General features: G+C 40.4%; 1 protein-coding gene and 1 non-coding gene across 24 annotated transcripts in view; one reads left to right on the top strand and one right to left on the bottom strand.

Moving 5' to 3' along the window:
• The window catches only part of DTNB (dystrobrevin beta), a 279,721-nt gene that overhangs the window by 34,040 nt on the left and 231,979 nt on the right, over positions 1-13,702 (bottom strand). For all 23 annotated transcript variants that reach the window (XR_005022446.1, XR_005022445.1, XR_005022448.1 and 20 more), the window contains 3 exons: positions 10,390-10,475; positions 9,407-9,520; positions 4,458-4,554 (listed from right to left, as the gene is read on the bottom strand). Coding sequence is in view for 15 of the 23 variants with exons in the window: in XM_036873637.1 (XP_036729532.1) it covers positions 4,458-4,554; positions 9,407-9,520; positions 10,390-10,475 (297 nt within the window). In the remaining 8 variants the exon portion in view is untranslated. The remainder of the gene's footprint in view (positions 1-4,457; positions 4,555-9,406; positions 9,521-10,389; positions 10,476-13,702) is intronic.
• LOC118906529 lies at positions 1,476-1,582 on the top strand. Its single transcript, XR_005022510.1, has one exon. It is a non-coding gene; the product is annotated as a U6 spliceosomal RNA (small nuclear RNA).

The following is a 13,702-nucleotide window of genomic DNA, read 5'->3' as shown; positions in this document are numbered from 1 at the left end:
GCGCAGAACATAGATAGACCAGCAGCAGCAGCATCTGGAAACTTGTCAGAGATGCATGCTTTGCCCCGTCTCCCCCTAGACCAACGGAATCAAAACTCTTGGGGTGGGGGCAGCGCTGTTTCATGAAACTTTCAGTGGATTCTGAATCCTGCTAGTTTGAGAACCACTGCTCTTAAGAACTTTCTAGAAACTGGAAATTCCATCTGACTACAGATTCTCTTATTTAGTCCCCTGTCTTCCACTTTTGGAGCTTTTGGCTGCTGTGTGGTTCTTTTCAAGGATGCACATACATCCCCTTCCCCCTATAAACTGGAACTGTTTCAAGGCCCTAAGAGGCTTTTCAAAAAGAATTCTTGACCTTGGTGTCTCATTAGTTGAACAAAGGTTCGTTTAATGCTCCCTATGCATGAAGCACCGCGAACATGAAGGTGAGATACGGTCTCTGTCTTTCAGAGCCTTACAGTGACGCCGCTCAGAGCAGGCCCTTGCTAACTCTCAGCTCTCAGAATGCACCTCTAGACACTGAAGAAGGAAGCACGACGAAGATGAGATAAACACTTCCGAGTTCCTCTCTCCTCAGTCTTGTGCTTCTCAGTTACTCTGTCTTTTAATGGGTCTCTTCGTTTCCTTTTTCTATGCCTCATCATGGGTAACTGTGGTCAGGACGCCTCTGCTCTTTGCCCCAAATACAGAGATCTAAAATCTGTTGCAATGGTTCTATTTAAATTGGATCCATCCGTGCAGACTGCCTTTACTAAACATGTGTGTAGGAAGTCTTGGGAATGGATGAGTGCTTCTCAGTCTGCAGATCTGGGTGCAATGGAGAGAATGATTTCAGTAAAGCCAAGGAATTACGAAAGGGAGAGGGAAAGTAAGAATTTGGAGAAAGTCATTTTATTCCCGCAAGGGAGAGACATGCACTAGAAATTAAATGGGCACCAAGAAATCTCTTGAGGAGACTCCCAACTCAGCACCAGAAGATGTTCTTCATTATCAAAGCCAGCTGCTAGATGCTTGGCCAAACCTAATATCACAGGCACCCAGGCAAAGAGGGCCCTGAGCGTTCGCTGAGTTAGCCTGAAGGAGTTAGCATCTTTTAGCTTTTGCGTCTGGCGTGCATGGCTCCAGTTAGAAGGGGTTAGAGTTTTACAGTTGGGAAGCGATCTCCCTGCCTAGTCAGGCTTCTCTGTGAGGCAGAACACTTTTCTTCCATTCACTAGGCAAGGCAACCAGCCGTAGAAGAGTTATTAAACAATTAAAAATGTGTTTTTATTGCTGGCACTAAATGTTGAAATGGAAATTGGTAGGGGAGGGATGGGGCAATCCTGACAAGCTGGAATTGCATCTGAGATCAAAAGACCAGTATGTAATTTCTTAGAACTGTTTCTAAAACACCTCCTTATTTTCACTGTTTTCTCCAGGTTTGGTATTGGAGACAATAATATTACCTTGGCTCAACAGAAAAGAAAAATTCAGTGCTCGCTTCGGCAGCACATATACTAAAATTGGAACGATACAGAGAAGATTAGCATGGCCCCTGCACAAGGATGATACACAAATTCGTGAAGTGTTCCATATTTTTTTTTAAAGCAATTATACTCCAATAAAGATGTTTAAAAAAAAAAAAAGAAAAATTCAGAAGGCGATGTTTCATGTTTGTACATTTGGTGACTTTGCTGTATATAGTTTATCCATTGATATAAAATCATTATAATTTGCAGTAGACACATGTCAGGTTAGGATGGAGGGAGTGGACAGGGCAGTGTTTTCAGGACTTACAGGCCCCCCATGTGCACTGGCATTGGGAGAGGGTGGACTTTGGCAAAGTGTTACTTAGGATGGTGTTGTATAATCCAAACTCACAAAAGTTAATCAGATATAGCTTTGAAGGCTCTGTCAACACAGTAAACAGGTCAGATATAAGGTCTTAGAACCTTTTTGTTATCAATTAGTCAGTTGGGGTCAGTAAACATTGACTGGTGACAAGGTATAGGAGCCAACTTGATTTAAAGGGGGTAATAATGCCTTAATTATAAAGTGCAAATCTAGGACTGCTCAAGTCACCTAAAAACATGGGAGACCCGTCACATTGGGGATATCTGGCTAGATGGCCAAAGTAATGCCATAACCACTGTAGTCATCTATATAAAAAAATTTATATTCAAAACCTCATTTGCATATGAGGTTAAAATTTAAAACTACAGAATTCATCTGGTAAATGCATTTCAAAAGCAATATTGGAAAAATGGAAAATGAGGCAGAAGAATACTGGGAACGTAATTTAGAAACTAAAACACCATCACACAACTATTTCTAGATTAAATAAGAAGTCTGAGGTAGAGGTTATCCATATATACTCATTAATCAGGGGAAAAAATGTAAAGAAAAGATACATTCTGAAACATGGGTACTTGAGTGTCAGTCTACATTATGTCATTAGGAAAAAAACAACAACAATAAGAAGGTCTCTGATACTCCTTGGTGACAAGAATTGAGTCTTAGTCACCATTATACACCACATATCCTAAACATGACTCTTAATCAATGGATAAAAAGACAACATTCCTGGTTTATGTTTGCAAATTCTTCTTCCCTTTCTGAATGACCTCAGCCTGTCAGGTGGGTAAATAATAAGGCATTTAAGAACTTGGTAGGATATCCTACAAAACAGAGCAGTGGGGTCCTGGTTATTTTACAGAAATTGTAACTGTAAGACAACAGCTGGAAATACAAAGAAACTCAGGGCTTGGGAACACAGTTCGAGACATCAGTTCATTCTGCTTAGGCCTTGAATACAAGTGTCAGAGGTACATGACAAGGTCATAGGAATGCACATGGGACCTGAGCCAGGAACTCTAAGGAACACTGAGGGCAACCAGCTGACGGGAAAGCTTACCGTGATACTTAGGGGAAATGCATTCTGACTTCCCTTCAGTTTGCATAAACCTTTTTGCCTTTTACAAAAAGGGTACCTTCCCATCTATGTTTGGGTAATATTTGAGAACATTTTTCTGAAAGGTAGGTGAATCCCCTATGACCTTCTGTCCTGTGGGTGGACTAACCCCACAATGGCAGGGCTTTCAAAGCCCCACATGGCTCCAGATGTTACACTGGCCAAATGTATTTAAGTACCTCTCTGCTCTCTTGAGTGGCTGATTGGGTTGCTTAGCTGGATACTTGACAACTATTTGAAGGATTTGGGCCAGGTTTTACGCATAAGGTTTTCTTTAAACAAGACCCATTTAGACAAAATATTTCTCAGGAGAAATCCTGCTAACAGGGTTAATGAAGAAACATGTCCCAAAATACCCAGGACCAAAGCTAGAAAAAACTCAGCTCAAGAGTAAAAGAAGTGATTGTCTTGAGCAAGCCAAAAGTCAGTTTAAAACACAAACACGCCATTTACCCAAGTTGCTAAATACCCACTAGCTTTATTATTAAAGGACTGGTTTAGAATGGAGAAGTTGAAGAAAACTCTTCAAGCTGACATGTTCCTGGGCTACCCCCCTAGTCTAGACCCTTGTCACTTCGGGTCTGGATGATTTCATTAGCTTCCTATTATCCTTTAGTTTCTCCTCTTCCCAACCTGCTATGTACATTTTCCTAAACTACTGTTTTCAAAACCTTTAATGACTCCACTTTATCACAGGATTAAATCTACCCCCTCAGCCTGCCTTTTGAGGTACTCCACACTGTGATTTCCATTCTGTGTCAGACCATGAAATACAATGGTTTCACAGTATAGACAGACAGACCTTAGGAATTTATAGCATAAACAAATGTGCCCTGGTATTGCTGCTACAGAGCTGGGTAAATATTTCTGTTCAGTGCCAGTCAAATCATCCAGGTGAGGACATTTAAATGCCAAGTGTGCCTTTGTCTGCTCTAGGGTGTAGGGGCTGTAATATATTTTTCACAAAAAATAGATAGTGGGCCTGAATTATTCTAGATTTATTCAAGCTCCAATATACCAAACCTAGAGCTAGCTGCTATTTTATTGCTCCTAATAGAGTAAAATTATTGATTAGAGTTGGTTGATTACTTTGGTTTGCCTCTGTAATACTTATTAAAATAGGACACAATACTTGTTACGCATTTAGGTAGAATATTTGAAAACTTGTCTTAAAAGAAACTTTATATAGTTGAGAAATATTCCTTTCACATAGCTAATATCCGATTTATAAACATTCTTATTTATTCATAAAAGCAACTATTCGAGGACATTAGTTCCAGTTACTAATTTTTTGTAATCAGGCTTTACACTGATTTAGATAACTTTTATACTGAATTAGGTTAACTTCATGGAGGTCTACCTGAAAACTGAGTCTAGGCAGCAGGAGTTAACCTGTTAGCCTCATCCTGTCTGACATCACAGGGAGGCAGAAGCTGAAGTGCAGGTGGAGATGGACAAGGAGAGCCGGGAGGTGGGGGGAGGCCTGAGCGGCTGCTGCTCTTACCTTCAGCAGCTTCATCAGCCCTTCCAGCTGCAGCATCAGCTCCCGCCTGCTCTCCTGCAGCGCTGACATCCTCTGCTCCAGCTCATCTTTCCTCTGCCTGTCGGAGAGGAAAAGCTCATGAGGAATGCAGAGATGGAAGGGCAGTTAGATCACAAAAAGACACTGTAATTTAAAAATATTAAAAATTGTAATGTGTCTACTGAACAAATATAAAAGAAAATGAAGATAAAATGATCCTCAAAGAAGAGTCGAAGGCCAGGTGAAATGGGTTTTAGACCTGATTCTGCTACTTAGCAGTGTATGAGATGCTGAGCAAATCATTTAAGTTCTGATACTGGATATATAAAATGGTGATAATATCTGTTTTGCCCACTTTTCTTTACTGCTGTGAGAACAGTATGCAAAAATGCTTTGGAGGGCTTCCCTGGTGGCGCAGTGGTTAAGAATCCGCCTGCCAATGCACGGCACACGGGTTCGAGCCCTGGTCCGGGAAGGTTCCACATGCCGCGGAGCAACTAAGCCTGTGCGCCACAACTAATGAGCCTGCGCTCTAGAGCCTGCGAGCCACAACTACTGAGCCCGCGTGTTGCAACTACTGAAGCCCGCGCGCCTAGAGCCCGTGCTCTGCAACAAGAGAAGCCACCGCAACGAGAAGCCCGCGCACCGCAACGAAGAGTAGCCCCCACTCGCCGGAACTAGAGAAAGCCCATGTGCAGCAACGAAGACCCAATGCAGCCAAAATTAAATAAGTAAATAAATAAATAAATTTATTTTTTAAAAAAATGCTTTGGAAAGTATACATTGCCGTAGAGTGAAAAAGTACTGTTAATATTATTAAAGTGATTTTAAAAATTCTTTAGGAAGCCAAATGCCTCACATATACATAAAACTAGTCCAAATTTAAGTTAATAGTGGAGAAAAATGTATGAAAACTGCTCAGGGAAGACAGGGTTCAGGAGTCAGTGCTTCCAGAACCACACATCAGGTTCAAAAAGTATGACAGACATCAGGACGACTCTGTGTCTAAGAGAATTCTGAGGACAGATTTCTGTTTCCCTGAGGACAGATTTCATGTCATCAAGTCTAGCTCAATCTGTCCAAAACCAAACTTGAGACTTTCCTCCCTAAATGGTTCTCTTCTCAATTTCCCTCTCTCTCCTACTTTTTCTTCTATCTGTCATGGCTGAAAAACTCAGTCCTCTTTGATACTTTCCTGTTCATTTCCTATATTCAATCAGTCACCCAATTCAGATGATTCTTGGAAATCACATGTCTATCTTTCTATTCCCACAGGTTAAATAAAAGATAGTATTAATTTTAGTGACACCTATTTCCTTTGTTTTTCAACATGGTTGTTAGAAAATTTTTGGTACATACATGGCTTACATTATATTTCTATTAGAGAGTGCTGCTCCAGACCCTACCTACATTCCTATCCTTAGTTCCTTACTTCCCTTTCCCTTCCATGTCTGGACCTCCAGCCATGGTTCACTTTTCCCTAATCAGACTGCATCATTTTACAAGTGAGTATTCCCCTACTCTCCTCCAAATGTTATTCACTCCTTAGTGTCCATCCCAAACGTCACTCTTTCCAGGAAGCTATTCCTGATTACTTCAGTAGGTATAGGATCCTGCTTATTTAATCACATAGCAATTGGTGCTTCTCTGTGGCACTTAATTTATTTTACCTTGTATTGCTGTCACTCCTACCATGATGCAAAATCCTTGAGGTCAGGGGATGACCTTACTCATCTTTGCATATATTTAATGATTAAGAGAATATCACGCATCCAGTGTGGACTCAATTAACATCTAGTGAACTTAATGAAATCATTATTTGAAGCCCTCCAAGGATTTCCAATGACCTATCACTTAAGGCTCTCAGAATCTGGTCTCAATTATCCAACTAATTTTATCTCCCATCATTGGCACTCTGAAGATTAATTCACTGGATGATTGAAAACAAATTCTTAGCTCCAAGACTCCTTCCCCTGTCTGAAATGTGTCATACTTATTGGGGGATCTTGCTGAACCCCAACTCTGCTTCTAATCTTAAATGTTTTGTCCCACACGCCATTCAAACCACACCTACCTTTCATGGTCCAGCCCAAATTCCAGCACTTCCAAGGGTCAAATTGCTTCTAGCCTGTGTGTGTGTGTGTGTCTTTCCCTACTCACATTTCTTCTAATATCCATACTATTTATTAACATTGTACAATATTATTTAACTGACTAGCAAATTATTTTAAGTTTTGTTTCCAAAACTAGATTATAAATTTTTAAGATAGAATCATTGTCTTCTCGTCTTCATACTCCCTAAATTTCCAGTGCAGGTATAAACTCAATAAGGAGGAGTTGACTCATTCAACTTTCTAGAAAGCCTTTCTTCCTTGAACCCCCAAGCCTGGATGCAGTACTCTTTCTTTGTGCTGTGCATGATCAAATAATTATAATATGTGGCAAAAATGAATGAACTACAGCTACATGCAACAACATGGAAGGCTCCTGAAGAGTAATATTAAGGGGGAAAAATGTCGCAGAAGACTGCATGGAATACCATTTCTATAAAGCTCAAAAAACAAAAAGCAAAATTAGACACTTTATCACGTGGGCATACACACATACTTGACAATACTGTTTTAAAAAGCAAGGGAATCGGGACTTCCCTGGTGGCACAGTGGTTAAGACTCCAAGCTTCCAATGCAGGGGGCCTGGGTTCGATCCCTGGCCGGGGAACTAGATCCCACATGCGTGCCGCAACTAAGACCCGGTGCAACCAAATAAATAAATAAATAAATATTAAAAAAAAAAAAAATAAGGGAATGATAAACCAAATTCTGGAGAGAGGTTAGCTCTGTGGGGAAGGCAGAAGCAAGGAAGTGGAATAAGGGGGGCACTTTTCCAGATGACATGGCTTTAGCAATATATGAATTCTCAAGTAGGACGTGAGTTCCTGGGTGTTCATTTTATCATTATGCTTCATATCTCACACATTTGTCATATATTATTATAATAACAAATATACCATTAAAAATAATGAAGGGGGAAAAGACAATCTTGGTGTTCAGGATTCATAACCACTAACCCTAAGGATGAAATTCTCTACCTTGTTTTATTATACTAGCTGGGTATTGGCAGTTCCTGGATTCATGTATATTCATTAAAACCAGAAGGATGTCAGAACCTACAAATGAATCTTGCCCTTTATGTGTCTTGTGATAAACAAAAGTTCGTATATTAACATAGATGAATATACCAACTTCTTTCATGGCTAGTAATTCTGAGAAATTATTTCCTATTCCAAATCCCTAAAGAAACTCTCCTACGTTTTCTTCTAGAAGTTTTAACATTTTTGTCTCCATGTTTAATCCACCTGGTGGTGTTTTTGTATATAGTGTGAGGAAGAGAGCCAATGTGTTTGTCCTTATGCATGACCAATTGATCCAGCAAACTTATTAAATAGTCCCTCTTTTTTCAGTGGTATACAGCTGCTTTTGAGATTAAATACTTTCTGATTTCTCAGGATTTAGACCCTCCTTGGATTTAGATTAAATTCCTGTTTCTTACTGCCTTATGTCACAGCGCTGGATTCAGCCCTTTGCCTACTGAATCTACAGTTTTTTCAGATCCCTCTAGCATAAAGAAGCCCTTTCAGCAATCCTAGTTCCAGCAATAGTTAAACTAAAGTATGACAGTTTTTTGCTTTTCTAGATACAAAATAGTCACTTGTGCCTGAGCTGAGGTGGGGAAAGAAAACAGTTGTATCTTACACTGATAGCTTAGAGTTATGCTCTACCTGAGTCAGCAGCTTTTGCTTTCCCATCCTCCCTAGTGTGACACCCAACATGCTGATATCTCCAATGTGTGACAGTGGACCCAGAGCAACCAAAATCTCAGCCCAGTTTCTAATAAATTTAGAAACTAAAATGAATTTTTAGGAGAATGGGAATCTCTGTATCCCTAATGATTTTCATCTGCGTGGTTTAAATTCTTGATGAGTTATTTATTAATGACATAAATCTAAACAGAAGGACAGTTATAGAAAAACAGTAATCTCCATTCTGTAAGAGAAGAAATCATGGTTGGGAAGCTAAATGACCTAAGCCAAAGGAAGAACTAAGAAAGGACATTCGGCTCTGCAGAATCCCAGGTGACAGCACGTTAAAAATCAACTGCAGAATGTCAAATGTTACAACCTAAACAGAAAAAACCCACTATTTGGAAATCTAGAGGTCTGGTGAGAATCAAGTCACTCAGTTTCCATAATGTCTTCACTTACAAAGAGTATACACACATCTTTCTAAGACCGATAGGAAATAAGACCCTAATAATTTTGCTCGGATCATGCTCACGTTATACTCTTCTGGAAGATGCCCTCATTCCCTCCAAAACAGCACCAAGTGGGAGCTGAAGTTGCTCTCTACCCCCATCCTGATCCTACGTCCTTAGTCTCTCGATCCTTGAGACAGTTTATACTTATGTTGAGGTGGAAGGTACCACAGCCACAGTGCAAGGGATTCCCACTTGGTTTCACATCTCAGAGGAGTTCCTGCAACGGAATCCTGCTCTGACTATGAAGTGCGGGAGAACATACTCAAAGGACACGGAGAGCCTTACCCCTGCCAGGAGTCTCTAAAGTCAGACTAATTTGCAAGATAAGAAGATTGAGTGCAGCACAATGGTCTTCCTAAAGCAATCACAAAAGTATAAACACTGCGACTGGTGTTTACCTAGTTCTGAAATGAAGGCAGGAGATCTCACAGTGATTAATAAAGGGACTCAAACATCTGAAGCAGTAACAGAATGAGTGGAATGCTTTAGCTGTTTGTTCTAACATGACTAGTTATACCGATAAACAGATTCTAACCCACTAGTTTGGTTTCCTGAGATATGAATTCCTACTGTAGCAGATTATAACTTGGGGACAGTGGTGCAGCTTCCCCACTTACCTCAGCAGCCGCAGCTCCGCCAGCAGTGTGGGGTTCTGCTGGGCCTTCTCCGGGGTGGGCTGGGAAGCCTGCTCATGCTCCAGACGGAGACGCTGAATCTCCTGCAGGATCTCTCTAGAGAGATGGATGAAAAAGAGATGGCCACGTGCAGCTTCACAGCTCGCGCCCTCTTTTTTCCATTAGAAGTTTTTATTCTAGTCGTGCTGCCTCTACCAATCTTGTTCTGATCGTTTCTGAATGACCAAGATGTGAAATGGACACCGTCTTAAAATTGCTGCACTCGATATTTCCTCAATGAAACAATCCTTTGTGGTAGAAAATGTCCTACAAACCCTCTTCTCAAGAACTTGAAACATTTCCACAGAAGAAAAATGACAACTATCAATAGAAGAGTCTGTTCCTGTCTGGGGGGCACTTGCAACCTTCTAATGCAAGTCCTGTGCTAACTCCCCTCAAATCTTCCTCTGTCTCCCTTCTTCTCCTGAACCCCACTCCCACCCCGAGATCTGATGGTTGCCACCTCCTCCACTGTGCCTGTTACATTATGACCAATCTCCTTGTCCTGGTTTCTGCTTTTTCAGTGCATGATGGTGTGTTGTCTGGTCGCCAAGCCTGTAAATGGCTTTTCAATGAGAGACCAGACAGTCGCATGCTGCATCGTGGGCCAGGACAAGATGACAAGACAGAGCAAAGGCTCCTGGGAGCAGAGTGGAGAAAGGAATGGGAGGGGAACACACTGGTGGGTGGGAAAAAGCATCTACCTGAGAGCACCTGAGCGGGGTTTTGGACTACCAGAATGAACAGCATGCAGAGATATACAAATTAGTGTCCAGGGCACGTACTGGACTTGGACTGGCCTATCTTCACTGAGGTGGGATCTTCCTTTGTGGTCAAAACTCATCTAGACTGCAAGGAAAATGAGAATCAGATACTCACGTGATAATCTTGGGCTTCAGAAACTGGCTCGACCTCTGCATTCTTACCTGTTTTTGTTTTCCAGTTCTGCAATAAGCTGTCTTTGTTGTTTGTTGGCATCAAAGTTAAAGCTCAAGTCGGTGGGAGGACGGGTCTAGAGTGAGGAAGAAGAAAGGTTTTTTTTTTTTTTTGATTCAAATATATCCAGAGGCCCAGATGGACTGTTGACTTTTTTTAAAACAGATTTTTGAGGTATAATTTACATACCATAAAATCCACCCATTTTAAGTGTACAGTTCAATGAGTCTTAGTATATTTAAACAGTTATGCAAACCAATCACCACAGTCCAGTTTTAGAACATCTTTCATCACCACAGAAAGTTCCTTCATGCCAGTTTGTAGTCAACTTCCACTCCCATCCCCAACCACAGGCAACCAGTGATCTGCTTTCTGTCTACAGTTTTGCCTTTTCTAGAAACTTCATATAAATGGAATCACACAACATGCAGTCTTTGGTTTCTGGCTTCCACTTAGCATGGTATTTCTGAGGTTCATCCATGTTGCTCCATGCGTCAGGAGTTCCTTCCTTTTTATTGCTGAATAGTATTCCATTGTTTCCAGCTTTGGGTTATCACAAATGAAGCCGCTCTGAACTCTCATTTACAAATCTTGTGTTGATATATGTTTTCATCTGTCTTGGGTAAATCCCTAAGAGTGGAATTCCAGAGTTATATGGTAACTCTGTATTTAACATTTTGAGAAAGTGTCAAACTGTTTTCCGAAGTGGCTGAACCATTTTACCATCCCACCAACAATGAATGAGGGTTCCAATTTCTCCACATTCTCACCAATACTTGTCATTGTCTTTTTGGTTTTAACCATCCTAGTGGGCGTGAAGTACCTAATTGTGGGTTTTAAAAAAAAATTGAGATATAATTTACATGCCTTAAAACCTACCCTTTTAAAGTATACAATTCAGTGGTTTTAAACTATATTTATGAGGTTGTGAGCCCATCATCACTATCTACTTGCAGGACATTTTCATCACCCTGAAAAGAAACCCACAGTCACTCCCCATTTCCCCTCCACCATCTTGTGACAACTTCTAATCTAATTTCTTTATCTATGGATTTGCCTATTCTGGACAGTTCATACCAATGGAATCATGCAGTATGTGATCTTTTATGTATGGCTTCTTTGACTTGGCAAATGATTCCAAGGCTCATCCACGTTGTAGCATATATCAGTACTTCATTTCTCTTTATGGATGAATAATATTCCACCATATGGAGATATCATATTTTGTTCATCCATTCAACAGCTGAGGGACATTTGGGTTCCCATTTTGGCGGGCTATTTTGCATAATGCTGCTATGTGCATTTGCGGACAAGTTTCTGTGTAGAGACATGCTTTCATTTTTCTTGGGTATATATCTAAGAGTGGAACTGCTGGGTCATATAGTAACTGCCTTTTGGGCAACTGCTAAACTGTTTTCCTACATGGCTGTAGCAGTTTACATTCCCACTAGCAATATATGAGGGGTCCATTTTTTCCACTTTCTTGCCAACCGTTGTCATAGCCCATTTTTTTGATCACAGTAATCCTAGTGAGTATAAAATGGTATCTCGTGATTTTGATTTGTATTCACCTAATGACTAATATGTTGAGCATACTTTCATGTGCTTATTGGCCATCTATATATCTTCTTTGGAGGAGTCATTATGGTTTCGATTTGCATATTCACTACTGGGTCTGACCCTTGTACCTCCTTTAAGAATATGGAAGCGAATCAACACAAAATAGGAAAATGGATGACTAGGTGACATTTCCCTTTTATTGATTAACCAGAGTGGAAGCTCTTAATGAAGGCTCTGGTATAGTTACGCTTCACTCCAGGTATTCTTGGTTCTTCCCAAAACATGATCTATGATGAAGCAGAAACCTTGTTTCCTGTCTAGAGTTTAAAGATGCAATAAGTAATTCTTTTCATGTGAAATTTCCTAAATAAACAGGGGCAAAATAGCATAGCAAATCTGGGTGGGAGCCTTTTTATCAAATTACCAAGCAATTTCCTTCTTTAAAAGGAAGAAAACTGATCTTTCTTCCTCCAGAGAAGAGTGGGCCAGCAGTCAACTGAGCAAGTTCTCTATATATTCTATTCAGAGTCTTGTGAGAGCCTGAGTTGAACCTCAGAAAAATGGCTTGCCTCAGAGTAAAACTGCTACGAATAATAGGTTTACAATTCCTGAAGACTAGAGTTAAAACTAATGGCTCCTTATGAGAGTGGGACCAGGGAAAATTATGGATGAGGAAATGAGCTCTGAAAGGAATTTGTTTCATATGATGACAAAAACCCAAAAACCCTACAGTATTTCACTGGAAATTTCTAAAGAATCCTTTTAGTTTTGAGTGTCTGACTGCAATGCTGAAGCATCTTTCAAAGAGGAAGTTAACATAGGAATCAAGAATTATTACCAATAGTGATTCCTAACCAGGAAAGACTCTTCGGCACCAAGAAGCACTGTTACTCAAATATAAAGAAGTAGGGGCGGAAGAAGATTCAAACCCTTAGTCAGCAGTCCCACCTGGAGCAGCCTGCACCCTAGCTCCTCCACCTGGACGTAACAACAGGGAGCCCCCAGTGGACAGCTGGATGATGGCTTATTTCACCCAGACAAATGTCAAACACAGTTGAGTGTACACTAAACAACAGAGAAATGTAGGATTTTATTTATTGACTATCGTAGACACCACAGTACTCCTTAAAAAAACCAAAAAACAAAAAAAGCCAGGTATCCCTTCCTAAAATGCCCCCAGGGCACTGAAGGGAAAAAGAGGGAACAGTTAGTTTATAAAGACATAGATTACTTTAGCCAGAAGATCCCTAAAGATGATTTCTTTCAAAAATTAAATAGTTCATTCATTCATTTATCCAACAAATATTTCCTGAGCACTTAATATGTGTTAGATACTCTTCCAGAAACTAGGATGCATTAGTGAATAAAATACAGCCTCTATCCTCATGTACCTTACATTACATTGGGAGAGAATGATAAACAAATAAATAAATAAATATATATACATATGTAGGTGATATATATATATATATGGCATCAGTAGTGATAAATTTGATGAAGAAATATAGGGTAATGACACAGAATAAACTGAGACAGAAGATTTTTTAAATGAGGTAGTTATGAAAGACTCAATGAACTTAGGAAGCAAACCAGGTGAAGGTCTGGGGGTTGGGAGGGTCGGGCTTGCTGGGCAGAAAGAAGGGCAAAGGCCCACAAGTGCTCCAGGTTGGTGTGTTCTGGTCAGTACTGATGGAGTGGCGCGAGCTATGAGGCAGGGATAGGTGATAAACTGGGAGGGCCCAG

Source organism: Balaenoptera musculus, chromosome 13, assembly GCF_009873245.2.
Source record: "Balaenoptera musculus isolate JJ_BM4_2016_0621 chromosome 13, mBalMus1.pri.v3, whole genome shotgun sequence".
In the NCBI taxonomy this organism is placed as follows: Eukaryota; Metazoa; Chordata; class Mammalia; order Artiodactyla; family Balaenopteridae; genus Balaenoptera; species Balaenoptera musculus.
This window is presented reverse-complemented; position numbering and strand designations above follow the sequence as displayed.